Source organism: Synchytrium microbalum (assembly GCF_006535985.1).
Source record: "Synchytrium microbalum strain JEL517 chromosome Unknown SmJEL517_scf0017, whole genome shotgun sequence".
In the NCBI taxonomy this organism is placed as follows: domain Eukaryota; kingdom Fungi; phylum Chytridiomycota; class Chytridiomycetes; order Synchytriales; family Synchytriaceae; genus Synchytrium; species Synchytrium microbalum.
Window position 1 is genome coordinate 156718 of NW_022158366.1, and position 27857 is coordinate 184574.

Sequence of the window (27857 nt, forward strand, 5' to 3'; positions counted from 1 at the left end):
CAAACCAAATCAATACAGCATCGACGTCCTTCGAATGTGAAGCGACGTTATCGTAGCAGCACGAGAACAAAAGAGTGTCAGAGCTTCCAATTGCAGTTTCACTCAAGCAATCGTGTTGAATTTATAGATGTGTGTTTTGATTCTGATTCCAAATTCAATATGCGGTCGGTGCACCACAAGCCACGTATTATAGAATCTTTACATTTCAGAAAGATTGAATTCTTCAATAGCTCCACTTTTCTCCAACGAAAACACGTTCTCGTCTAAAAACGTCCACGTTCGTCCAAATCTCCGAACAAGCAGCAAGTAGACGTCATGACGACCGAGAGATCACAGTTGGACCGCATCCTACTTGACCTCATGTGCGGCGGCTTTGCAAACTCGGTATGAAATCGTATTTACTATGCTTTTGTCTCGTTTTGAATCGACTCTGGCTGACTTTAATTTTGGAGTTGCTATAGTGCTCTCAGTTTAGTACCAATTGGAGCGATGTCACGAAGGCAACTATATATCTGAACGTGTAGCTGGGATTTTTGATCAGGAACTCCTTTTTTAACCGCTGGCTTTCATCAGATTCGCATGCAAAATGAAATCATCGTGCCCGGCGTTCGACGACTATACCCAAGCTTTGGTGTTGCAGCTAGAACTATTATCTTGGAAGAGGGCATTCGCGGATTCTGGCTGCCTGGCTTGACACCAGCTATACTAAGAGAAATGTCGTATAGCTCGATGAGGTTTGGACTTTACTCTCCTGTGAAGGACACATTAGCTACTGCACTGTCAATACCAAAGGGCAGTGAACCCTTCGTATTGAAGCTCCTTGCTGGCGTATGCACAGGTGCTATCGGTAGCAGTCTTGCCAATCCCACAGATCTAGTCAAAATACGCTTCCAATCTGAAGCCGGGCGCATACAGAATGGAGTATATGTGACTGGTTTGAGGCGAGGCCTTCCGCCTACATATAGGAATACGGCTCATGCTTTCTATACAATTGTAAGGAACGAAGGGTTCTTCAAAGGCAAGCACCTCTAAGTTCAACACCATAAAACTGCAAGTGGTTGGCCTGGCTGCATGTCGAAAGCTCAACTGCTTTTCTCAATTGTTTAGGCCTATATAGAGGGATACAAGCTACTGCTATACGAGCTGCGTTATTGACTGGAGGTCAAATGAGCAGTTATGACGAATCAAAAGGTCAAAACCCAACCTCGGCTTTGTCTGCAGGTTTGCTCCCCATCAGTCGAAACCGTATGCTGACGAGTCGCATATCAATCTTTAGTCTTATTGAAACAGTATGGCATATTAAAAGAAGGAGTTCCACTTCACGTCGCTTCATCCTTAATTGCCGGACTGGTAGCTACGACCGTCTGTGCACCGGCTGATGTTGTCAAGACGAGACTGCTATCTCAGTCATCTACTCACGGCCTAGAGCACAAAGGAGCTCCTCCCATATATAAAGGCTTTATGGACTGCTTCAGTCAAATTCTGACCAAAGAAGGTCCCAGTAAATTATTTAGAGGATGGGTAAAAATGAACATGGTTTCCGTAATTACGTTTGGGTAGAAGTATTGAAATAATCCTCCTCCCTCGATAGGTACCTTCGTATCTACGTCTGGGTCCACATTTTATAATAGTAAGATCAGCGTCAGAGATCTGGCAACCGCACTATCTAATAAGCTCTGAATTCCTGATAGGCAATGCCATTGTATGAACAATTTAGATTAATATTCGGCCTGGATGCCCTATAGCCAGGGCTCTACCAACTCGATGAGTTTTCTTTTAATACACCAAACCTCATCATAACAAAACGACACTGTCGTGCTTCGTTTTCGGACTTCCTGTCTTTTAAACGAGCGAAACAAACTTGTTGAAAGAAAAAAAGAGGACCCGAAGCAACTTTCGTCGAGACAAATCCCACGTCTACCCAACACCGAATCTCGAGACACTCTCGCCAACGAGCAAGCTCTTCTGACCTGTCGATGACAACTAGCATGACAGCGTGTAAGTCCTACCAGACAGTTCGTAACTGTCAGATTCATTCAGGATCAAGACAGAATACGAATTCTCAAACCTTCATCAAATCATTGTCGCCTTAGTAGCTCATCTGGGAAAGCGCAACACTGAAGATGTTGAGGTAGCCTGTTCGATCCAGGCCTGAGGCATTTGTAACATAAGTTCTGGGTAAATATGAGTACTTAAGGAAACTCTGATCTAAGTCTTTCATGAAAGTTAATCTTCTCCGCTTTTTTTGCCTTGAAACTAACTCCGACGCACCCATCGCTCACAGGAGTGGCACACTACCATCATAGCCACCAAACTACATAGACTCAAATCTCCTAACCTCGTCGAGTCTCAACAGCATCAATGGTGCCACACTCTAGTACGAACCAGCCCAACATGAACGCATCATAATATCTCTGTGCACGACACCACGTATGATGAAAATACTGATAACGAGAGGAAGAGGGAAGACATCATTTGAGTTTCGGTTTTGGGAAAGGGTAATACACACAAGCTATGCTATTGTCGCAACATGGACCTGAAATTTTCATACCTGTCAAATGGATTCACAAATGACAGATTTCGCTAACTGTTGTCGTCGCCTCAGTAGCTCAATTGGCAGAGCGCAACACTTGTACTCACAATTCTCGAGATGTTGAGGTAGCCTGTTCAATCCAGGTCTGAGGCAAGCTTTTTGGCAGTTTCAACAGTCATATGCATACATTTAAGTATGGACATGTTTAAATTGCTAGAACAAACCCTCCGTCTCCAGTTCATCATTTAACTCAAGAAGAATTAACAATTGGGTTTTCGCATTAATGGCAGAATGGGACTCGTTTGTCACCTAAATTTCATGATCCGCGCTAGTGTTAACAACACAAAGAACTCAATAAGCAGGTACAAATGACGTCTGGAATCGTCTCTTGAACTCTTCCTTTGCATATTTACTGAAGCCAACTCAAAATTATTTCCATTAGTTACACCACTACAAGCTCTCCATCCTGCTGCCAGGACTACCAACGATGACGACAGAGTACTATCATATTCAGACGACCATATTCTATTCACACGGCCATTAATGGCACATAACGTCTAACAGCATCGGCGCCATACTTATCTATGTACGAAACACAACAAAGGAGGCTTGAAGAACATATATATTCTATGGACTTGATTGCCAGAGTCTCAACCATTCTACGCTGTGCCGGTTGCTTCATATCATGGTGCTGGTGCAAGTCGCTTTGGTGCTTTTCAGGATTATCTGACGGTTGACTTTGGAGGGGTACATGTGAATATGAATGATAATGCCGTAACTGCCAATGATGGTGGTGAGGCCAAATCACATACTAGTGCTGATATTGCGACAACTCCTGGTAGTGATTCAAATGGAAGTTATGATAATGACTTATTGAATGGTCATTCGCATAGAGTACGGCTTCTGAAGATACCGCTGGTGCAGATCTGAGACATGCTCGGTCCACCGAGTTGTTAAGAATCAATTTGGACGTCAAAGGCCAAAAGTATGTTGAAGGGCCACCTCAACGAGCATCTGCTTTCAAGTGGACACGATTATGCTCCTTTGCTACTGGTATATTATACCTGTCAAATTCAATTCGACAATAAGTGAGCAACGAAACAAAGTCATATCATCAACGAGCAGCTCGCCTCAGTAGCTCAATTGGTAGAGCGCATCACTAGTAGCACATCTTGGAGCCACTGAAATGATGAGGTAGCCTGTTCAATCCAGGTCTGAGGCACGCTTTTGTGATCTTAATAACTGTCCGCCAAGGCTGCAGTCGTCGACTTCTTTTTAAGTGACGAGATCGCAAACCAAGTTGCTGACATCAAACAAGCAGGTTCCCTGCAACTTCTGAAAGTTTCCTTCTTTGGAGTAAGTGGATCATCTAAATTTCTGGCGGGATCATACCCATTTCGAAATTGTTCAGTCTCTGAGCACGAAAAATTGTGACAATGGAAGCTTAATAAGCTTGCAAATTTTGAATTTTGATTTGTCTTTTATGAAGAAGTTAGCTGTGTGTTTGTCCTGGAGTGAAGTAAAACATTACGAACATTGCTATCGACGACTCTACGCCTGACATAAACAAACCTCATCACAGCGTCAACACTTTCAATTGATTCATATTATGAGTATTCGTTGATGACAATTAAAGGGGAGAGTGTCATTGAAAGTCAAATGTTTCCAAATCCCGCTGAAATCATAACAACATTATTTGAGTTCGTCGCCTTCCCCAATTCTAAGGCCACCAGTTTATGAACATTCACTTTTGAGGGTGGGATATCTTTTAAAGTCACATGGAGGCCAAATTCAAATGTCCCTGTCAAACTGAAGTCAGCATTAAACCACCAAATCGACCGTTTCCCCACATGAGTAATTCATCGCCTCGGTAGCTCATATGGCAGAGCGTGGCCCTGCAAAGGCCGAGGCAGCCTGTTCAATCCAGGCCCGAGGCTTGCTTTTTTTCGTCTTGTCAATCACCCGTCACAAAATCAATCTGTAACCTGTCAAAGTGTCAAAGTGGCTCGGTTAAGAGCTTAATCTTCAACATGACGCAGGGTGGGAGCTTAATTCTTTTTTATCACCACCAAACACCAAATGTACATTGTCTCTCAAGTATACGTCAAATGAACAGTCCCCGACATTCTTCAGAAGAAAGTTCTCATTCATGGCAAGAAGTGATTCGTCCATCTCGTGAAAGGAATGATCCAATGGCTATATCACCAGTACCACCAGCTCAGCTAGCAGGTATGATTGTCGTTGAAGAGTATGATCTACTTGATTTCACGCAAAAGAAAGCTGTGCGTTTTGTATTGAATCCAACTTTCAATCACAATCACATTCCCTAGCTATGCCACAACCTCAATATTCGACAATCATCAACAATGGCCCACCATCATTCTATCCACCACCAAACGATAGAGACTCCACTTTACCTCATCTGTCTCAGCTCACCAACACCAACGGCACATACACTCTCCCATCACCAATAAACATTGTAGCACCATACGTATCCATGCACGACGTCACACCACAATACAATGGACATGAATATCACATGAATACTATGGGCTTGCTTCCAATCTCACCCATGCATCGACCACTGTATTCTGAAGTTGCTGCATATCATAGTGGTGGTGGTGCAAGCAGCAGTGGCGCATTTCAGGATTACATGACGTCTGAATTTGGTCGATCTTTCCACGAAAATGCTGCTACTCCTATGTCAAGAACGAATGTTGCTGAAAATGATGGCAGTGAAGTCAAATCAAATACTGGTGCTGATGCTGGGACGAATGGTAGTCATTCAAATGGGAATGATGAAGATGATGTATTGAGTGAGCATTCTGATACTGGGTCGAAAGATACTGATGGTGATGAAGAAGACGAAGAGGAACATTATTTGAGACTTGTCGATTGGGAGACTGAACGCACTCGAGGTATGCTAGTCCGATTTTAAGTGCTTCATTTGCATTACCTTCTAAATGAAGTGAAGATACTGAAACAAGTCTGTTTTGATCGTAGTATATCAAATTGAAGTCAACAACTCCGTACTCTCACGACGTGTGGACAACAATATGATCAACGCTACCAAGCTGCTTAACAGCACTGTGAGCTGATGAAGACATTCAGCTCATCCACCTTTCCTGCACTTTCGGATATTTTGCTGAAATGTACCACACTATTAGGGAATGACACGAGGCCGTCGAGACGCCATCTTGAAAACCCAAACTGATCGAATCGTCAACAAGTGTGGCTCTGTGCAATTGAAGGGCGTATGGTAAAAACAGGAACACTACCATGAATTCGTCGCGTTGCACTAGGCACTCAAGCAGTTCACTAATCCCCTAGGATTCCATTGGAAAAGGCTCTTGATCTTGTAGAGGAATGGATTGACAAGGATGATGAAGTAAGACAGTGAGACACAAGTTGTTTACATTACCTCAAACAAAAAATGTAAGCGTAAGTTCCTGAAGGAATACGAACGAGATCCAGGCATCAATCTCCTATTCTCTGAACATCCTGAAGAACAATTGCATCGAGATCATCGTGCTCGTCCTGGTCTATCGGGTGCTCCAACCGGTGTTGTCAGTACTACTGCTGCTCCATCTCTTCAACCACGACAACATACTCTATCTGGTGCTTCGACATCTGTCTATGGACAATCACACGCCACTTCATCATCATCTCCTGCTGCTCGAACTCTAGCTGGACCATTTGCTCATCCTGCTGCTACTGAACCTCATGGAGATGGAGCAGACACTGAAGAGAGCCTATTGTTTCGAGAGTATATCAATCTCAACTCTGACGAGGATGAAGAACACGAAGTAGAAGAGTAAGGAGGCAATTATCTGGACATTACCTCATACATAAATACAAAAGACCATAAAAACATAATCACATCACCATAAGAAACACATTTGACAATACCCACAAAGAAATGTCAAGAGGAAACCCCTTGTGTCAATGTACAAATACACATTATATTCAATTATGATGAAGAAAAAAACATCTATGACTTGGGATTGATGATCTAAATTGTGACTGATGCCATTATATGGGTGTCACTTTGCATAGCAGCCCTCATTTCATCCATGTACAATTCTAGTTGGCTCTTGACCCTGGTAAAGTCAGACTGTCTGGACGTCATTTCAGCATCAATAGATCTCATCAACTCGAATGACTAGATAGGAAAAGATTGGAAGGAGGTTAGCTTATTGGTGCCAAACCAAACCATCTGTCGAACATGTAGAATAGGACGAACCTTCTCTTCCACCTCCTGACTGGCAGCCATACACTCATCCATCTTGGATTGTGTAGCAGCTCTCTCAGTGTGAGATGCACCATATTCTTCTCGTAATTTGACAAGCCTAGCTTCCAAAGTAGTTCGTTTCGTAGATGCATACTTTTGTAATCTCGTCAACTTTTCTTGACTATTCAATAATTGTCGCTTCATGGAATGTTCTTTGATATTGAGTTCTCGTAGTTCTGCTTCTCGTCTAGCTGCTGAATCACGTTCAGTGGCTACAGTCGTTTGTTGTTCTTCAAACTTGTTCTTTTGTTCTTCACATTCGGTCAAGAGTTTGATGCTAGTGCTGACTTCCTAATCGTTGAATGAAAGAGGGAGGTTTAGGTATGCATAGAATGTAAATGCGCAAAAAAATTAAACATCACTCAAGGTATACCTGTTCTACGAGGTGCATCACGTCGATTCTGGCTTGAATATCTCTGGCTTTCTTTTCCAAAGCCTGTACATTCGATTTCTCAGCCACCAGAGATGCATTCATGTCCACCAAGGCCTGAGACAGAAAATAACATTATTGGTTTACGCAAATGACAAAAGTAGTCACGATCGACATCTCATACCTGCTTGAGTTTATCAGGTGAAACCACAATACGTGAGCGCAATCGAACACATTCTTGCTTGACATTTGCAATCAAGAGATGGTTGTTGGTCTATGTCGACGTGCAAATGTGTGAGCAACAGCGAAAAAAGCGCCCTAGTCGTGTGCTTCTATACCATTGTATCAGTCATCTCAGTCTTTTCCTTCTTTCTACTCTCCATTTCATTTGTCAACGTTGTTTGTTGTCGTTTGAGTTCTCGTAATTCTCCCAGCAAGACACTATTAGCCTCTTTCAGCTTTTGCACAGCAGGTTCTTCTTCAGCTCTTTTCAGTCGTATACTATTGACCCGTTCAGCCAACTCTGCATTCGCAGTTTGTAGTTGCATTCGTTGGTCGTTGAGCTCATCCTAATCATCAATGAGCAATATCATTGAGTTTACAAGTTCCTTTTGTTGTTGCAAAAGGAACTTCATGATTTCACAATGTTCATACCGTTTTCTGAGTACATGCTTCAAACACTGACATTCGTTCTTCTCTAAACTTTGCAAAGTTGATGATGGCACTACATATTCGTCTGACATGACCAGGTTCAGGTTTTTGCAAGTCTCGTAAACTAAAGTCTTCATATCCAACTTTTGCCATCAGCTTGAGCCTAGTGTAATGTGAAAGAGTGAGATTAAAGGATATAAGAGATCGCCAATGTTCGTCTCCATTCTTCTGTTTTTGAGGCCAACCAACACCACCCCTTGACGAGACCAAAATCTTCAAAGTCTACTCGACACCAACAGTCTAATCATAGATACCAATCATGTCGCACTTACAATTGCCTGTAGAAAGCCATAAAAGCAATAGCATCTACATGTAGATCAGGATAGTCCAACATTTCGAGGACAGCAAAGTTTGGATGAGCGTAGCTGTCTCTAGATATGCCCATGAATATTTCGGTGATTCCTTCATATACATTGAGCATGCGAGGGCCATTTGGTTTTGATAGATCATCGTCTGTGAATGGGACTTGCAGACATTCATTCATACATCGAGTGACTTCAGGAGGTTTGAGCAAGGGATATGAGAAGGATGGTTTCTTCTTGTCGTTGGCCGATTCCATCGCGTGTATAGAGTATTATTTCGATACGATATATATGTATCTAGTCGGTTGTATTGGTTGAGATGTAAATGTTTGGTTGATGAAGTTTGGAGTGTTGTCGATGAGAGAGAGGAGCCTTGATATAAGCTATGCAGGTGAGTATATGGCGACCTGTGATTGGATTGTAATGAGATATGGTCGAGTTCCTTTCGTTCCGTGCGTAATGACTCTGATCTCGAGTTTTTTTGAACTCAGGAAATGTCTGACACTCGACGAAGATGCGCAGGTGTTATATGAGACTCCCACTCGATCAAAAGCGAAAGTCATGTGCAGTATTGATAGCAATTCCGGTTTTTATTTGAGAGGGACGTGATCCCTTTGGTTTTTACATTGAAATCACGAAAAAGTGTGGTCCATGTCAGCTCTTTCTGCAATAGTTACGTATAACAACAGTCCTTACGCGGTGAGTTACAATTTTGAGGTTGAAGAAGTATAGATCTGCGCTAAAACGTACCGTTCGACTCGGGTTAAGCACGACTGCCAAAGCTTCAAACACGAGAACCACACACTGACAAACTGCACCCCAAGGCTTAACGTGAGGCGTGATCGTGGCTCTAAAGTGTCTATAAAACCAGCAGAACGTCATATTTATGAGTCGGTGATGTTGCAATGTCTGTCTGCTCCAACTTCTATTGCCAAAAAAACGTAAACACGAAACATGTTGAAGCTCAACATTCTGCTTACGCGTACGGCCATAGGGAGCAGCAGACTCTGTTACAAGCCATGCATAATACATCCCTACATACTCGCTCATCGACATTCCTCCACCAACCAACCATTAAATCCATCCTCAAATAACGTGCCGAACAAGAACGTGGACGCAGACAGCAAACCAACGATATTATTGACCGAAATCGTACATGGAAGACGCAGAGTATACAAGCATCTGCCAAACACTACCAATCTGATCTGGGATTGGATACCTTCATCGGGATTGTCCTTCTTCGAACAAATTCTGCCACGCAGAGTCGCTGCGTACTTTCGAACCCTGTTTCTGCCTGTGGGCTATCCTGAATCCGTGCATCCCACCTGTATGTGAACGGATGTTACGTGTTGGAACGTGACTCGACTTCTAAGTTTGGACTTTTTGTCTTCTAGATGCCAAAGTTCACTTTTGGCAGTTTCTCGAGACCTATGTTGGTAGCATGGTAAACAAAAGTGGAATGTTCATGTAGCATACAACAACGTTCGCCTTCGTGCAGTGAAAAGGGTCACTGACTGCATGTTTTAGGTCGGTGTACTATGTAGTGAAGCCATGTTGACTTCGCTAGGAGTTGGCGCACCTGCTGCAGCTGGTGGTGCTGTCGCCATACAGTGGGTGCTGAAGGACGGATTTGGTGAAATTGGAAAGCTGTTCTTCATTCAACGTTTTGCAAAATCTTTTGATTCGTAAGTGTCTTCATCGCTGTACATTGCTGATGTCCTCTTCTTTGCTCAAGCCGGTTTTCCCTCTCATTTGCAGACATCCTAAATCGTGGAAGATAGTGGGCGAAGCCTCGTCGCTGTTTGGATCATTTGTGCAACTTATGACGGTGGTTGCTCCAGCGTCGGCGTTCTTACCACTTGCATCACTGGGATATGCTTGTCGGTCGATTCACTTCTCGATCTGGGCTGCAACGTGAGCATAAACCACCTCCAGTCTTTGGTATTTTCGCTTCTCACAAAACCTTGTTAAATGCAGGCATATGACTTTCACTCGAAATTTTGCATTGCAAGGAAACGTCGGAGAGTATGTGGTTTGTGCTTGGTGTCATAGGCTATGTACATAAGCACTCACAAACAACATCGGAAATAGTCTTGTAGCAAAAGACGACAGTCAGATGTCGGTTGCTCATCTCTTCGGACTGGTGTCTGGTGTCGGGCTTATAAGTCTCTCACACTCCCCGACAGCCTTATTTACCATGTTTGCTATTCTGGGGCCTCTCCATTATTTTTCAACATTGAGACTTGGTATGAAGTAAAAGAAAACCGGCAGGCCATCCTAAATCATGGTGACCTCACCACATCTCTTGTCTTTCACAGTACGAGAAGCCCAATTCGAGGTACTGAACGGCTCGAAACTCGTCTTAATTTCAGATGCCTTCCTGCATACGAATCGAGTACCGTCTATGAAGGAGCTAAAGCCCAGAGAAAGCTATTTTGGAGAGTCGATAAGGTTGGGTGAGAAAGTGCCGACTGTTGTCTTGGGAGATGTGGTTCGTAAAGCCTTTGATAGTTCTGCACAAGTGCAAATTGCGTTGGACGTGTTGAGGGTATGTTATCTTACATTGGCGCGTTTGTCAGATTGAAGGTTTTTTTGTTGCTGACTTCTCCCAATACTCATCTTACAGAATGAGAACTACCTCATATCAAGAAAATCAGACGGCAAAATCTGTGTAGTCTTACACACAGACGCGGCTGCCATGGACGTGATAAAAGCAGTCCTCCACTCTCTCCGATACCACCACGATCTCTCCGTAAACGCATCCCAAGAACCTCAACAAATGACCTTCAACCCATCACATGATAAAATAGCATTGCGGTCATCTCACGAATGGACAGAAGCCAACTTTCCGAGATTCGTATCTGAATTAGACGATAAGGACTGGCAGTCTGATGCAGTGTTTTGGGGTGATTCTGGGTATAGAGTCAATTGGACTAGACCAGCCAAGGAATCTGAAGAGCAAGTCGTGCCGCCTGCATCGACCGTTGAGTGAAATAGGTTTGTTTTATAAATACCCTACCCTTTGTATAGGATTGGTTCTTGCATGTAATCATTGAGATTTACCCAAATAGTAATAAAAGCATGTTTGCATTCACAAGAACAAAAACACTGAGACTACGATCTTATTTTAATTTATTACTATTGTTTGACAGCTTTTTACATAATGGTACACGATGGACTCCAATCGTACATACCACCGGTTTGAGTCCCCTTTGCTTTCGTAGTACCACCAGCAGCACCAGATTCCTTTGATGATGATGCTGTTGATCGAGAGTTGCCGGCTGTCGAACCACAATGATTCCCAAGTGGTGTCCCAGTTGATATGAGGGTGCACTCGGCTTTGCCACTGGATATGGGATCTTTACTGCACTTGAATGTTTGACGTTGCCATCATCCCTCCATTCGTAAGGAATCCTAAAGAAGTCAGCGGCAGCAGTAACAGCTGCAAAAGCACATGTATTGTCAAACAAATCCTTGGTGAAAACCTTGGAGATGTTGGCACCACCGTGTACTTTGCTACTGACTTCGTACATTTTTGTTGGTTTCTTTCACCAGCTGTTCGAGAAATAGGCCGTTTGCCGTACTCATGGAGCGAAGATGTGTGGCAAATTTTGTGAATACTGTGTCGGTGGCTGGTTGTGGTTCTCCATGTCGGCCTTTAAACAAGTACTGGAGTTCGGTAGTGACAACCAGTTTATCTTGACAGGATGTGCTCGTTCTCCGACAAAGTGTCGCTCATATGAGACTACAGTAGCCAGATATTCTGAAAGCATTTGATTTGTGTTAGAGTCATCAACACATTTTTGCAACATCGTTCATCAACATCAAACGAGACCACAACAAGGTGTAACAACAACGACAGAAGGCTGTCTTACCACAAAATCCACGAGCATCAACAGCAGCCTCGAGACCATGAGCTCTCCTCCTCCACGTCTCTACTTGCAAGGAGACCACTATCTTCTCCTGCTCAAACTTTTGGATTTCAGCAACCCTTGCATCGGTGATTGCAAGTACATCAGCTCGGCTTTTATTCAGGTGATCTTGTTGCCACTGGATTTGACGAGAACGGTCCTCGTCTCGCTCCATCGTGAGCCTTTGCGTCCATGCCCTTTCACCAGCAAGTTCGATCTTCAGCCTCTCGTTCTCCAAGAAGACATGTTGTCTTTCATACAAACGAGGACATTTGACACCTTGGAGTATAAAGATAAGAGTAGGGGAGTTAGAATGTGCTTTTATGACTTCACGGGCTTCAAGTCTTGCATCAACACCAAAGCCGCCACCTAACACACCAACATACAAAACGAATCAATCAACAACGACAACATCAAACCGAATAACTTACCAGCAGTGAATTCATGTAGATTTTCAACAACAACATCCGCTCCCTGCTTTAGAGACGGTATTTCAGCTTGAGGTGGAGGAGTAGCAGCAGCTATGGCAATAGCATCGAGCTCATTAAGGCGAGCATTGCAAGTATTCCTATCAGTCTTTAACAAGCGTGTGTCAGCCCAAAGGGCTCAGTAATCAACAGCAGGAAGTACTGTGCTTCCACGTGGTGAAGAGGAGAGGTGATCCAAACCAGAGAACAAAGACTGACACTACCGACTCAATCGCAATCTAGTGCAGTTCAGCATAAGCCGAAAGGCACCACTTGGTGCTGTTACAAACATCAAGCTGTCATATGTTGAAAGCGCAGAATGGAATGGAACGAATCCCTCCCAAGCCTATTGCTTCCATCCCGAAAGGCTGTACCTCCCAAGAGGGATTGCTTCATTCGCATGGTGCCAGTCCGTGGAGACATGGCCCATCCCTGGTATGGTCCTTTCTACCTCTTAAAACTGTATATCTTACCTCGAATGACAAGAGAAGGCCTTTGGCCGTTTCAGTTCGAGCTTCATCAGAGGGCTTTTTAGCCAGGTAGCCATTCAATCAAGTTTTGTATGCTCGGAGGAGATCGACCGAGTTGATACGAGTCGGAACAGTGGCTTGAGACGTCCGAATCGTGATATAGCGAGGCAAAGGCCAGTAGAGTGGAGGTTCTTCCAAGAATTGCTTATCGCCGGCAAGTATGGCATCTACCGGATACAAAAGCGTGGTTAATTGGGGTTGAAGTTTGTCTATTGACACTTGCTATACAATAACAAAAGTCGGCATTAAGTATAATTCGTACCCGTTTCATCCTGTTGCAAAGGCATGCTCGGCTTTTGTAGCTGAGAGGACACTTTAAGCTAGATCTATAGCGTTGATACTTATAGCGACCGTGATGGATGTAATGGATGTTTTGAAATAAGGAGAGACGTTGAAATTGCACTTTGATTGAAGAAAAGGGGCGACTGAGTTGAACGAAAGGGTCCAGACAAGGCGCAAACCATTCCATCTCCAAAAGATTTTATCTGTTTTTCGTTGTCCAATACAAATTCTTTACCTAGCCTAACATCAAGCACGAAAACGGGTTTGTGATTGGGGGCTGTTTGTGCCTTTCGGCTTTTCAGTACCAAAAACTGTATGCAGAGTTGTTGTTGTGTTGAAGACAGACGTAATAGCGAGGATTCCAGCAGTTCAGGATAACCAAATATCAAAAGTTGCTCTAGTCTGGTCAAGTTGTGGAGGGTTCCAGTAAGTGGTTTTTACAAACAGAGGAGCAAACATTCAGTCCAATTCCCGATAAAGCAATAAGCATAGAGGCGATCCATAGGTTGAAGTGCCGAAGCATTCACAATTTTGGTAGAAGATGCCGTGTGAATTTCGAATGTTGAATCTCATTACTTTGTTTCAGATGAGTCGTGTAAAGATGTGTAGAATCATCAACTTTCGCGAGCCATGTAGAAGCCTGAGTAGGCCAGAATCGGGAGTGAGGTTCGGCATCATGTAGCAAACGTGCTTACACGTACATTCAGCAAATTCATCAAGATTTGATGTTGGCTTGTAAGTCCTCAATCACGACCAACCAAGACATAGGAGATGCATCATGGCGATATTATAGGTCAATGGTTGCGTTTTCTATTATGAACAGTCAGTAAAGATGCCGTCGAATCAATCAATTACAACGCCACAAGTATCAATTTGAATTTTAACACTCAGAACAATGGCCATACGATAACGGCATCAAGCAATTCATGAATCGTATCAGCCTTAACATCACATGCCATCTCAGATATTTTGGTGTTATTGCTGTCTGTGATTACAATTCAACCAGCATTCAACAGAGGATATTTGGTTATTTTATGCAGAGATGTAAGAACTCCTACACATCCAGACGGCCTTTACGCATAGGAGTACCACACTCTGTATTTATCCCTGGCCGATTGCTCAGTAAACGAAGAAGCATTCGTTGTGTTTGGCTGGAAAAGTGAATTGTGAACAGAGAGACGCAATTGTAAAGAACTCAAAGTGTCAGCCGAAATCGCCAAAATTTCAATTCAGGCTGAAATAAAGGAACCGTCTCCTTCTACCTACATCTCCATGGGCCACTCATTCCATCGCCAAACGCATTTTCTCCCAAACTCCAACTTTTGCTTTTCCAAGCTTACACCAATTCGACCGACAATCTCAGCAACGAAGCTCGGTTTTCTTGTTACTTTACACTTTCTAACTATTTGAAACAATTGCGAGTATCGATAACCGTTTGGGATCCAACAAGAACTGGGGCCAGACACTCCTACTAACTCTTCAGATACAAACCTCAAACAACTCAACCAGACCAGTAAGTCATTCTCAGCAATCGTTTCCGAATCGGCTTAGTGCTCCGTAAATTTGCCTCTTGTCAGGACTCTTTGTCGTTGATCTCACAGTCGTTATTCAACCTGTTGTAGCCATTAAAAAATTTGCTATGGGCGACGTCACGGCTATCGCCAATACAAACGCTGGAATTTTGTCTATTGGTACGTCTTTTGATCAAATTCACATTTCAGTCCGTCGTCTTATTTGTCAACGCCTTTATCTTCGTGTTGGCTCTTATTCTATTTTCTTGCCTGCTCAGGAGGTCCATCGAAACAGGCCTTCTACATTCCATCAAGCACTTTTCAGCCAATTCCAATCCAGCCATTCGACTATAAAAAGTACCTATCTTGCTCAAACTTCAAGGAGCAAGTCTACTGTATCTCCGACAATGTCTCGACTCTCTACAAATTCGACGCTACAACACTTCAACTGGTGCCACAAGTACCTTTAAGTCGAGATCCAGCTCCTAGTTATGGAAACGTACAAGTCTTCTCTGCAGGATCTGGAATGTACCTGTATGGTGGTTTGGATCCACCATTATTGTCAAGCCTTGATGTTAAGACTGGTGACGTCAAGCCTTTGATGACACTAAATATGCTGTCGAGGCGTACTGGATTTAGTGTTGCGGCTATGAGTCCGCAAGAGGTGAGAATTTTCACCATGTTGAGACTGGCAATCCACATTTTCAAGTCAAAATCAAGCACTCACTTCACAATCGTTATTATAGGTTCTAGTCATGTTTGGCCAAAGCGGTGAAGGAGGATATCCCATTCCCATCGAAGATGCAATCTTCAAGTTCAGCCTCACCACCAACTCGTTTTCACCAGTGGTGACAACAGGCAATGCACCACCGCCCGGATCTCAATATCCTACTTGTGTGAGCTCTAGGAATACTGTCTTTGTGGCTACTAATGACGCTACTGGCATGGTGAGAGCAATTTTTGGATGAAATACTGTCGCTTTCAAAGTACTGACTCTCGTCGTCCATTTTCCAGCCCATGGTATACGAACTGAATGCCACCACAATGGCATGGACCTCATTTCCCAAACCAACTGGACAATACGCCCCTCAATCTGGAACACGTATTGGTGTAGCATGTCTACCAGGAAACTATCTGGTCATGATATTTGACCCGCCAGCTGTATACACTTTAGACTATGTCAGTCGTCAGTTCGTGCCGCCGGGAACTGTGATGGGAGGTGTCGGCGGCGGTGTTGTCAATCCTTCTCCAGCTGGTGGATTAGTATCACCTACAATGATGGCAACTCCAACGTCATCAGTCAAACCAATCGCAACTGCACCAAATGTAGTCACATCGCCTACTCGTGCAGGATCTGCCATTCTATCAGCAACTCTTAGTGGTTTCTCGCCAGCTCCGATGCTGCCGCCTGGCGTGCCGACTCCTGTTATCTCACAGCCGTCTGCTTTAATGGCAGGTTCAGTTTTAATCACGTCTCCGGCTCTTTTAAGATTCTCACCAGCATCTAGTATAAAACCATCGATACACGCTTCGACAACATCTAGTGCCACACCAAAGGTAGTAGTCCCACTCTTACCAGTCTCGCGAGCAAACGTCCCGAATCCGATATTAATTGCTGTTGGAGGGGTTGCAGCATTCACAGTATTGGTTACAATTGCTGTCTTCTTGATGGTTTACTTGAATCGTCGTCGAGAGAACGAGGAAAATAATCAACAACGAGGTGAAGGATGGGAAGGGTTTACGTATCAAGCTCCACCCAGTACTGCTCGTGACACTCCTCCCAGTAATACTCGTGGTACTGGTGATAGTAATAATGGCTATGGTGGTTATAACTCTAACCGTGATACTTTACAGGAAGAAGTCATGGCCTCACCACACCAAATAGTAGAAGGATATATGGGCCCACAACAACCATTACACATAGTAGGAGATCCACCACCACAACCACAATATCCACAAACAGTGGATGCTGGTATGATTTTGGGACAATACCCGCAGGCAGTAGAAGGAGCTTATGCACCCACACGACAAATAGGTCCCACTGAATATGGTGTAGCAGAAGTTGGTGCGCCATTCCTTCGTGAAGTTGGTGGATCGCAACGGCGTCGTAAAGTCCCGAGTGTGCCCTTACATTCAACGCCTCCACCAGTCTACGTAACTCCTTTGACAGGAACGCCACCTATCTACGTGACTCCTGCAACGGGATCGTCAACTGATCTTACAACTGTTGTACCAGCTGGTGGAAATGAGGAGGGAGAGTCATCTGGTAAACAGTGATTTATGAGAAAGATGTATAAGAATGAAGTCTTTGTGGGTGTGCGTGCGGTGTTCTTTGTGGTTGCGTGCTTTTTACGACGACTGTAGGTCTCTGTGTGTTATGGGTTTGAAAAGTATTTTGGGAATAAAATATTATCGTTTTTAGCAGTTTAGAATGTCTTCTTGCCAGGTTTCCTCATGAATAGTTGGATGAATCGAATGCTGAGGTGTCATCGAATCAAAACATCCAAGTGTAGGGTTAAAGATCGTGGGCAGAGTTAGCGAGTCAGCTAGACAGTATGTGATTATATTGAATAATCAACACTACGGTTAACTCATCAACAACTCGCTTCCTTGCTCCCGTCATCGCCGCTGGCTTTTCGTGATTTTGTAATCGCTTACTAACAGTCTATTTGGAAAACAATCCAATCGCATCCATCCAACGTTTGTGAATAAGGTTAGTGCCAACGAGGAGATAGAGAATCGCTGTCGAATTGTATGCATCATATCTGTTATTCCACTTTATTGACCTGAAAGCTGTTCAAAAGCTCAATCGCTCAAAAGTTGGAACTGTTGTGTTAGACACTCAGAAGGAAGCTTTTTGAAGTGTTGTGACAAGACTAGGGAGAGCTAGTGCTCTGTACTTCTGATGCATGCATTCGCAGCCCTCCTTTAATAAAAGTCTTGATGTTAGAATCCAGTACAAGTTTACTCACACATTTCTCACATTAGATAGAAATATGGTTCGATACAGTGCAGCTGAAGTCAACCCGACCAAGTGTAAGTTTCCGTAGCTGGAAGTCTAGATGTTAAGAGAAAAGGTGGCAGAGAATCATCTTGGGAGAGCAAGAATGGGTTTGGAAACACTCGATAGCAATTTTGGAAAAGACAGATGAAAGACAAGTCAGGAGAGGATGACATGTAATCAAGGAGCATTCAGGCATAATGAGAATTGAGATTGCCTAGACGGACTAGCAGCTAGAGGAATTTGGATGCAGAATCATGAAATGCTGAAGCAGAGTGTTTGAGCTCTTAGGTTGGAAGTTGCCTTACAAATCAACCCTTCTTGAATCCATTTCCGACACCATTCTTGCCTCAAGATGATCCAAATCTCTGCCGTCTCGTGGGCTACAGACACCCATCGTAGCTTTTTTTGGTGATTGTTTTTCCCTCTCAACTCACACATTACATATGTATAGCGGCCAAAACTCGAGGCTCATACCTCCGAGTACACTTCAAAAACACCCGTGAAACCGCCATGGCCGTTCGCGGCATGAAGTTAGCCAAGGCTCAAAAGTACTTGGAAGCCGTGAAAAACCACGAACAAGCTGTACCATACCGACGATACTCTGGTGGTGTTGGACGAACTGCTCAAGCTAAGGTCCATGGTGTTACACAGGCCAGATGGCCCAGTAAGAGTGCTGAGTTCCTATTGGGATTGTTGAAGAATGCTGAATCCAATGCTGCTGTAAGTTACTTGAAAGGAAGGCAATGGTGCTATAGTGTTTTGGTATTGGAATCAAGTTTGAAAGCTTGAATATGTGGTCACGAGGACAGAACATATGCTATTTGCTAGAACATATGCTATTTGCTTCAAGCTTTTTTGCTGCTCTTTACTCAACCCAACATGTTTCCCATACAGGTCAAAGGATTGAATGTGGAAACCTTGGTAATCAAACACATCCAAGTCAACCAAGCTCCAAAGCAACGTCGACGAACATACCGTGCTCACGGTCGTATCAATCCATTTATGGCCAGCCCTTCACACATTGAGGTTATCTTGACTGAAGAAGAGAAGATTGTACCCAAAGCTGCTGACACCAAGCTGGTGCCCAAACTCACCAGGAAGAGGGCATTACAAAGATTGAGGGCTTAAGCCGTCAAACATAGTGTCATAAAAAATGTAATATTTTTGCAGAGAAGGATAAACAGGGTTAACACTTTAAACCATATATGTCTACGTTGCAAATTTGTTGAGAGTACGGTGTGGCATCGCGATCTGTGGGGATTGAGTTCTTCTCGCTTGCGTACAATTGCAGTTAAGGACCTTGCGAGAAGTTATCAAGAGAGATCATGGAAGGTCAATCAGCTATAAGGATGCCTCGAATAATGCTCAGTAACTTTAAATTTGACGACGGAGCAGTAAAGGACGGTGCATATGGTGTAGTGAGACTAGCAGAAGGAATAGAGCGAGGCTATTTCGTAGTTCTGAAGGGTCAATCTGACTCCCAAGTGACATTCGACGTGCCGTATTTATATAATACACAGAGGAGACCTCTAACATTCCACTTTGAGCTCTTCTCATCTGGTGAAACCAGTCATGTTGTTGGCACAGCTGCATGGTCTATTGATGCTCCACACCAAGCACTTTGGGGAGAACAATCGCCGTTGGGAGGTCTACACAAAGTGACGTTTTCGAATGGACATGGTGCTGAAAATATGGTCCATATGTCGTTTCAAGTGGTTATTGTTACGCCCTTAGACAAGGTGTTTAAAGGTCAACCGTTTACGTGGCATTACAAGACGCCTCAAGTACGTAATTCGATTTATAAGCTGGTGCTGGTTTCTCTACTTGATCTTCGCATTGTATGCAAGTTATAACAAAACCTCACGCGATAGATCATTGGACATCGAGGACTAGGAGCCAACCGAGAAATAAGGAATGGACAATCACGACTTCAAATCGGCGAGAATACTGTCTTGTCATTGACAAAGGGGGGTGAACTTGGGGCTACGATGGTTGAATTCGATGTTCAGTTGAGCAAGGATCTGGTGCCCATTATTTATCATGACTGTAAGTGACCGCTCCTCTAAGGTCTCTAAGGTTCAAACAAAGCAAAAGAATCTCACTGTCTCAGACTAGTCGAATTCAAAGAATTTGGTGTACCGATACCGATATCCTCGTTCAACGCATCACAATTCCTGGCGTTACGAGAATCACCAAACAGTACTATAAAACGATCCAAGTCACTTGATACACTTCATACACCATCGTCTGATAGGCCATACACGGTCGGCAAGAATGGAGCAGGAACAATACAGGGCTCCTTCCCAACACTGAAGGAGTTCTTTTTAAAGGTACCTATACGTACAGGCTTCAACATTGAAATCAAGTATCCAATGGGTGATAAGGAAACATCAGTCGCTCATCCGGTAGAGCTTAATCTATATGTCGACAAGATATTGGAGGTTGTTGCTGAATATGGTGGGGATCGTGAGATTGTGTTTTCGAGTTTTCATCCAGAGGTTGTTAGAGCTTTATCTCTCAAGCAGGTATGAAAATAAAATGATCGTGACTCTTTTTTTTGAGCCTGTAGCAAAGACGTGTAGCTCACGACATCATTCTCTCTTCACAGACACACTACCCAATCCTATTCCTAACAGAGGGTGGGACTCACGATGATCCTTCATGGACTGATCCACGTGTAACCTCTTTGCAAGGAGCACTGGACTACTCAGTAGCACTTGGAATTGCTGGTGTCGTAACTCACGTACCTCCCATCGTTAATAATCCAAATCTTGTTCGTATGTTTAAGGAAGCCAACAAGCTACTCTTCACGTATGGACAATTGAGTAATGATACGGAGATTGCATTGATGCAAGCTGAAAGGGGAGTTGATGGGATTATCGTTGATCATGTTGGTAGTATCGTAAAGGCGTTCAAGTCACATCGGCTGCTGTAGAGCTGTTTCAAATGATGGTACATGTAAATTATACATATATAGATTATTTTCATGGATATGAAATGTAGAATCACGAAAACATCACCCGTCGAGACTCATATAAAGGCCTTGCAAACCACCAAAAGCAAAGCAACAAACGCTCTCCTGACGATGTTCGTGTTATGATGTTTTATTCCTTGAATCCTGCCGTGTCGAGCTGCTATTAAATCGACGCCTTCTGTGACGACTGACTTCCGTTGTGTATGTATACCCTTACCGCTAAACTAAAACATCTTTTGCTAGGTCTGCTTTTTAAACCAGCTCTTACGTAATATCTCGAATACTCCAAAATCACAATCCCTTTTGGGTGCCAATAACTAATTGAAAAATGAGGAACCACATTGGTAGATTCTAGCGGCTAATCTACGACGTCTATCTTCTGAAAACGAAGCTGATTGATTCTTTTCTACCAAGTGGCAATGATGAATTTGAAGGATGCAATTTCATTCTGCCACTAATCATCATCGTATTCTGACCATAGTTCTGACTTGGCCCGTTCGTCTCAGAAAGCGATGAAAGAATCCTTCAGAGGATTGGTTGATAGTATCGTGCGGAGTTCTATTATATTACGACAGCTCGTGGGATCCGTCGTGGGAGTTTAGTGGGATGAATATATCATGTCGTGGAGAACGCTATGTTGGCAAATCCCAGGCAAACCAACAAATGAAGTGAGAAAATTTGAGACATCATCTTACTGCAGATGAAAGCTCTCGCCTCTTGGCGTATACTCTCTGGTAGGGAGATCTCAGTGATTGAATTTGTAGTTGCGTGTTTTCCATCACTTGCGATGAGATATCCGATTCAAAATCGATGCGATATGGACAGAATGAAGACCGTCATGGCCAGTATACTATCAAAAGAATGGTTCAATCGTTCACAAATACTGCTTCGGCAAACTGTTCATTCCGTCAAAAGAGTTTACATCCATATTCAAGTGTGTGCTCCTCCAGCATCTTTCCTCCAAACCTCAGATTAGAGCAAGTTCAGGTTCTGGAGGGCAATCGTTGAAGGAGCTGTGTCTGAAGCAGCGGTCCAACTACACAGGAACTCGTCTTAAATCTACATTGACACGTGCACTTTAAACAATTCAGTCCCAGTTTTATACAATGAATGATCTATCTTGAACTATTGGGGTTTCACCCTCAGAAATCTCGCAGCTGAATCTTTATCATTGCTAAATATTCACGCTAGGCGCCCTTTTCTGGTGTATCTGTAGAATGTTGTAATGGTGATGGTGCAATTTATGATGCCAGGTCAGAAACTCTAACTTCGCATACAAGAAACTTCCAAGACCATGTCAAAGAGCCTTGTACCAAATTCATGACTATCATACCTCAAATTCAGAAGAAGCCGCAGAAGGTCGCCATCATCGGTGCTGGTGCCTCTGGCTTAATAACAGCGAAGGAGCTGAGAGATTTGGGAGACATACAAGACATCACGATCTTTGAGATTCAGCCAAAACTCGGTGGAGTTTGGTAATTACAAGCTTTGCCATGAACCACCCTTTGTATCTTTACAAACGTTCTTACACACTTATATCGCCGTCGACCTTGTTAGGTATACCACAGAGGATCGCGGCGAAGATCTAGACTTATCAAGCTCATCTCAACCTCGACGTGATCCTTACGAATGGCCTTCAAGCTATCCAGGAATGCGTGTAAATGTACCGCTGAAAATCATCGAGATGAGAGACTTTCCTGCTCCGACCGTACCACAGCTATTTCCATCTGCCGACGTGATACGAGAGTATTTAGAAGCTTACGCTAGAGCCAGGGATATATACCGCCTTATCTCATTCAAGTCGAAGGTTGAGCATGTCCAATGGAACGCTCCAGCGCAAACGTGGACCTTAGTATCCCGTCATATGGGTGATGGAACTTTGGAGAGCCACACGTTTGACTCCATAGTGGTCGCAAATGGGCATTATGCAGTACCAAGTATTCCTCGAATACCTGGTGTGGAGGCGTTCAAAGGTACGGGCATGCAATTCTTTCGAAATTAACCTAGATAAAATTCCAAACACATTCAAAAATAGCACGATTTATACATTCTCATGATTATAAAAGAGGAGAAGATTTTTCACAGCAGAATGTCTTAATTATTGGAAGTGGTATGTAATTTTGACACATTATAAACGTGCTAGTTACCGTAACATATAAATTTCAACAGGGACATCAGCTATGGATATAGCCCGTGGTCTCATGGTACATGGGTCCAAGATATGGGTCTCATTAAAATATACCAAGTCCTGGGAGATGGAGCAATTAGACCAGCTAATTCATGCGACAAAGGCGTCCATCACCAAAGTGCCCCAAGTATCAGAGTTCAGAGATGGTGCAGTAATTCTTGTCGATGGTCAGGAATTGCTTGATATTGTAAGTAGAAATGTGCCTTGTTGTGTTTACGTGGACTTCTAAGGCGATGATACTAAATCTCTTTCCTGGCCATAGGAAGTTGTCATATTTGCAACTGGTTATATTTTTGAGTTTCCATTCCTGAGAAACGGTGGTCCGTTATCGGATTACTGGGTTCATAAACCAGACGAAGAGTACGCCACGTTGATTGCTGAGGGAACGGGATGCAATGTCGTAAGACTTGTTCTGCAAGTTTGCAGATTGTCAAGAATGGAAGGAAAAAATTGACTCTTCACTCTGTAGGTCAATTTATGGAAGAAAGTCGTATACGCCTACAATCCAACGTTGGTGTTTATTGGCCTGCCACTTAAAGTGCTTTCATTTCCACTTTTCGAAATCCAGGCGGCCTTGGTAGCTAAGCTATGGAGCCAGCAAATTCAGATTACACCAAACACTATCTCTGAAATTGTAGAGATTGAGGAAGCCGATGCTAAACATTATGGAGCTTCAGTATGTTTAGTCGAAATGGGAATTTGCAACAATTTTCGAATGCTTCTTTTTCAATTTAGAATCGAAATGAGAAGGCAGCAATGGTTATGACATTATTCCAGACGGTAAGTCGCAGAATTTGGTGTACTTATAGGTGACTGAAGGTTTAAATTATCCAACTTTGCCTGTAGGAATATCAAGACGATCTTTCATCATTTTTGGGAATCTGGAAGTATGATTATTCTAGAAGGAAGGAGTTTGAAACTCCTCATTTACTGTTTGAGGCCAGAAACAAGGAGTTGTATAAGTTGTAGATTCTTTTCGACAAGACAAGAAAATTTGAGCTCGTCAGTTGCTGATGTCTAGTTCCAGTGTTGCGTCCAAAGCAGGCGGCTCTGAAAAAGGGAGGAGATTAACGTCAAGGTAAATAAGGGGCAAGTGAATTCGGAAGTTGCCTCCATGATGTTTGCTTTCTGAGTTATTTGTCCTGATGCGGAGGTTCATGTTGAGAGTTAAGAAAGTCACTGCCTCATCCTCGCACAACCTCCAAGAAAGCTTCGAAGACTCAGAAGAATCAAATAACCAAGACGAATCAAGAGAATCAGCCTGCATCTGTGGCTAATCTAAAGATCGTTATGACACTCGTCCACGTTGTCTATCGCATCTTCCAAGGCAGAATTATTCATGGCTAATGAGTCTTTTGTATTTATAATTCGACGGCTCTGGATGGAGTTTGATTTGCTGGCAACCTGTGTCATAAGAACTGAATGGCAAGACTTTTATCCCTACAGCCCAACATGACTCCATGTCTGATTTAAAAGAAAATGTGCCCTCAAAACATTTGTCATTCCAGTCTCGTTGCTGCTGCTTGTCAAGTAAGTCAAAGATTACACGGGGCATGCAAAGGCGCAACCAGCAAGACGGATGAATTGAGGGCAAAGAGTTTTATGGAACACAATAATCAGCGGTTGGCCGCTCTGCCCAAGAAACTCCCAGCTACAAACAGAATATGGTCCAGTCTATAAACGTGAGGTATGAAAATGTTCATAATGTGTCTACATTATTTGTTCAACCGCAAGTTTCTTCACATAGGAATAGATTACAAGGCCAAAGGCCAACTTCAAAGGCACAAGCCAATGGCGTAGATATAAACATAAAAGATACCTTATTACTGCAATACCATCCGTTATGGCTGGAACTGGAGAGACTGAAAATGGAGAAAAGGTAATCGCCAATGCCAAAGTGTTGCGAGATCGACGGTTGGCTGTGTCCTTAACTGCAACTGACCACTCATACACTACGTGCTCCCACTGTATGAAGGTTTAGGTCTTTAGGTAGTGATTGGCAATCTATGGTTCGATTCCGTTGGGCGTTCGTGTAGTTTCAAGAATCAGTTTAACGTTACCCTTGCTCAGAACGTTAAAGAGAATATCTAGCTCACGGTAGTATATCACATCAACTGTCCACACGTTCGAAGTTGACCAACTTGCAGTGAAAGCATGTGACGTTTTTTGAAACTGAGTAAATCCAGGCTTTGCCTTAGGTTGTCAAGCCTAAATCTTAAATGACTAGTACACTTTATTTCAAAAGCTCTAAAATGAATCAACGAGAACAAGAAATCTTTATTTTCCAAACTTCACCTATGTGGTCTATTACAATGAAAAACATCACTGTCACCATCTTGTATTAATTTCGCAATAGTCCTTCAGATGCCACTATTAGCTTTTAGAAACTTCCACATCCTGCTTTCTGACGGTGAGATTCTCTTTTTGTCTCACAAAGGACCCATCCGCTGTGTGTACAATTCCACGCTTCAGGTCACGTTTCCACAGATATTGAATGGTAATCGTTACTACGAGACCGACACCTAACGACGCGGCAGTGTAGGAGTATCCAACAGCTATTAACGGACGTGAGACGAATGATTTAGCATTTGGCAGTATTACGGCAGTATTAAAATCCACCGGACTCACGGAAACTAGGAGCCGATACGGTAGGCCATAACCAAATCTGTCCAATGATAAATATGGCATAACTGGCGGAGTTCATAGCTCCAATGATCAGTCTAAGGTTGAGATGTCAGAAAGCATGTTCGGAAATCGTAAGTTTCATTCTTTAGACGCACGTTCTTTCAACCGGATCAGAGTCCACAATAGCAGTCAAATATGCCATCGATGTTGCAATAGGGGCTGATACGGCAGCTCCAAAGTATGAAGCAAATAAGAGATTGAATGGCACATTCCATACAGCCAGAATAGTCACAAAGGCAAATGACACAGCCATGGGATAAAATATTACACTGAAGCGGTCGTTGAAGTAATCAGCATACCATCCGGTTCTAAAATTGTAGTTCATTTTGTTTGATTAACTTCCTAAATCCTTTGTAGTAGCCAAAAAACAACATGCATCTCAAACGGACCACTCACACTAAGTAAGCAACCACGGTAACGGCATAAACTCCGGTGGGGTAAATATTAATTTGCCATACGGCATAGCCTCTGAATCAATGAAACGATAAGGTGATCTTACAGTAAAAAAAATCGGGGCTCATGCTGCTCTCTTACGGTGTAAATTTGAGCAAGAAGGACAAGTAGCTCCATGCAGTCGATGCAGAATTATAAATGGCATAAAGAGGTACAAAGAGCCAGAAGTGCCATCTTCCAAGCACTCGCTTCACGACACTCCAATCAAAACGTAGCTTTTCTTGTCGCCCATCCCTTTCCAGCCGAGAAACCGCTAAAGCAATTTCCTACAACAATGTTTTGTCAGTACACCTAAAGTAACAGACATAATAGCAAGACATGACGTACGTCTTTTGTGAAAAATCTCCATGTAGTCGTCTTTGGGAAATCTGGTATGAGAACAAAGCCAATGACTGCTGATGCAAGAGATATAAACCCGTCGACGACGAAAAGCCATTTCCAACTGAACCGAAACTATGGGTTAGACGTTGTCTTTCTACAATAGTGCCAATGCTTACCCTGCCAAGCCATTTGAGCCATTTAAGTTGGTGTACACCGCAGCTTGAAGGTATCCAGAAAACTAATTTTGAGATGGTGGTTATATGAAATCTGTGTTAGCATCGCATTCACCTTAACGATGGACTTACCATGGCACCAAGAGAACTAGTGACAGCAAACAGAGCGAATCTCTTAGACAGCTCGGTCTTTGTATACCATTCACCTGGCGAGTTAATTTTCAGTATTTTCAAAGCCTTCTGAATTTAGAAATCCCTTACCAATTAAAAAGATGATACCAGGAAACTAATGGTGAAATTTGCAAAGTGGTTTAGACAGGGTTTTGTAGAAAATGGCATTTTAATATTGCTTACATATCCAGCTTCTACCATCCCCAAGAAGAATTGAGCTACATATAGTTGTTGTGGGGTATTGGAAAATGCCTTTCCAATCGTAATTACAGCCCAGAACAACTCCAGAATCGGGAGATATAGTGAGGGCTTCACTCTGGTTAGAAGAATGTTTGATGGAATTGCTAGGCTACAAAGTGGTGGACATTGTTAAAATCCAAGCACGACGAAACAACTTAAGTCATACTCACACACAATAAGGGACGTTGAAACTCAAAGTGGCATAATTGAGTTCGTTGCCATACATGCCGAGATCTTCGCGCATACCAGAAACAAAGGCATTGTTGATGTTGTTCTGATCAAGAGTTTTGACGAAGTATCCGAAACAAGCATAGATCAAGATCCTAGAAACGAATGTTAAAATACCATGCGCGTGTGAAATGTTTAGGAAAATTAGTTACCCAATATCGATCTTACGGACCAATTTCTGCTCCTCAGGAGACTTGCTGTCAAAATCTTCATCCCAAAAGATGCTAACCCAACTCCTTCTTTGTATGCCAGTCTCCTGACTTGGTCCGATTACAGCCACCTTTGATTCCTTTTTGGACTCTGCAATTTCGGGCCTCACTTGAAAGGCCATCGTCGAGTGTGTTTCACCACGTGATTATCCTACTTGTTGACACTAGAGCTTTGGAAACTATAGCTTGGCACCAGACAGTGTAAAATTCTACGGAATACAACTTGCCAATGAGGTCCAAGACGCCAAAATATAAGGCTATTGTGCACTTACACGCCATTATACAAATGACGCGAAAAAATAA

General features: G+C 43.1%; 8 protein-coding genes across 8 annotated transcripts; 6 read left to right on the forward strand and 2 right to left on the reverse strand.

The window, feature by feature from the left end:
* Positions 1 to 579: 579 nt before the first annotated feature.
* On the forward strand, positions 580 to 3463 carry SmJEL517_g03318 (uncharacterized protein; the record flags this gene model as incomplete). The annotated part of the gene is made up of 5 exons (XM_031169246.1): positions 580 to 934; positions 1108 to 1221; positions 1277 to 1521; positions 1592 to 1613; positions 3180 to 3463. The coding sequence occupies 5 exons, from the start codon at positions 580 to 582 to the stop codon at positions 3461 to 3463; spliced, it is 1020 nt and encodes a 339-aa protein (XP_031024781.1).
* Positions 3464 to 6545: 3082 nt separating this feature from the next.
* On the reverse strand, positions 6546 to 8464 carry SmJEL517_g03319 (uncharacterized protein; the record flags this gene model as incomplete). The annotated part of the gene is made up of 7 exons (XM_031169247.1): positions 6546 to 6695; positions 6777 to 7115; positions 7198 to 7311; positions 7379 to 7468; positions 7533 to 7763; positions 7849 to 8008; positions 8178 to 8464. The coding sequence occupies 7 exons, from the start codon at positions 8462 to 8464 to the stop codon at positions 6546 to 6548; spliced, it is 1371 nt and encodes a 456-aa protein (XP_031024782.1).
* A 697-nt stretch (positions 8465 to 9161) lies between these two features.
* Positions 9162 to 11199, forward strand: SmJEL517_g03320 (uncharacterized protein; the record flags this gene model as incomplete). Its single annotated transcript, XM_031169248.1, has 8 exons — positions 9162 to 9534; positions 9602 to 9651; positions 9735 to 9892; positions 9966 to 10121; positions 10185 to 10232; positions 10299 to 10453; positions 10526 to 10755; positions 10834 to 11199. 8 exons carry the CDS (start codon positions 9162 to 9164, stop codon positions 11197 to 11199), a joined length of 1536 nt encoding a protein of 511 aa, XP_031024715.1.
* A 3837-nt stretch (positions 11200 to 15036) lies between these two features.
* SmJEL517_g03321 (uncharacterized protein) lies at positions 15037 to 17185 on the forward strand (the record flags this gene model as incomplete). The annotated part of the gene is made up of 4 exons (XM_031169249.1): positions 15037 to 15088; positions 15187 to 15572; positions 15655 to 15855; positions 15923 to 17185. The coding sequence occupies 4 exons, from the start codon at positions 15037 to 15039 to the stop codon at positions 17183 to 17185; spliced, it is 1902 nt and encodes a 633-aa protein (XP_031024714.1).
* Positions 17186 to 18264: 1079 nt separating this feature from the next.
* SmJEL517_g03322 (uncharacterized protein) lies at positions 18265 to 19040 on the forward strand (the record flags this gene model as incomplete). Its single annotated transcript, XM_031169250.1, has 3 exons — positions 18265 to 18307; positions 18364 to 18632; positions 18807 to 19040. The coding sequence occupies 3 exons, from the start codon at positions 18265 to 18267 to the stop codon at positions 19038 to 19040; spliced, it is 546 nt and encodes a 181-aa protein (XP_031024713.1).
* Positions 19041 to 19237: 197 nt separating this feature from the next.
* Positions 19238 to 20847, forward strand: SmJEL517_g03323 (uncharacterized protein; the record flags this gene model as incomplete). Its single annotated transcript, XM_031169251.1, has 4 exons — positions 19238 to 19696; positions 19784 to 19958; positions 20028 to 20437; positions 20521 to 20847. 4 exons carry the CDS (start codon positions 19238 to 19240, stop codon positions 20845 to 20847), a joined length of 1371 nt encoding a protein of 456 aa, XP_031024712.1.
* Positions 20848 to 22206: 1359 nt separating this feature from the next.
* On the forward strand, positions 22207 to 24043 carry SmJEL517_g03324 (uncharacterized protein; the record flags this gene model as incomplete). Its single annotated transcript, XM_031169252.1, has 8 exons — positions 22207 to 22361; positions 22444 to 22859; positions 22922 to 22996; positions 23056 to 23261; positions 23337 to 23474; positions 23544 to 23750; positions 23810 to 23854; positions 23921 to 24043. The coding sequence occupies 8 exons, from the start codon at positions 22207 to 22209 to the stop codon at positions 24041 to 24043; spliced, it is 1365 nt and encodes a 454-aa protein (XP_031024719.1).
* A 1404-nt stretch (positions 24044 to 25447) lies between these two features.
* On the reverse strand, positions 25448 to 27676 carry SmJEL517_g03325 (uncharacterized protein; the record flags this gene model as incomplete). The annotated part of the gene is made up of 12 exons (XM_031169253.1): positions 25448 to 25629; positions 25703 to 25794; positions 25855 to 26067; positions 26156 to 26227; positions 26294 to 26478; positions 26540 to 26654; positions 26710 to 26771; positions 26839 to 26912; positions 26968 to 26992; positions 27061 to 27193; positions 27288 to 27440; positions 27498 to 27676. 12 exons carry the CDS (start codon positions 27674 to 27676, stop codon positions 25448 to 25450), a joined length of 1485 nt encoding a protein of 494 aa, XP_031024718.1.
* Positions 27677 to 27857: the final 181 nt, after the last annotated feature.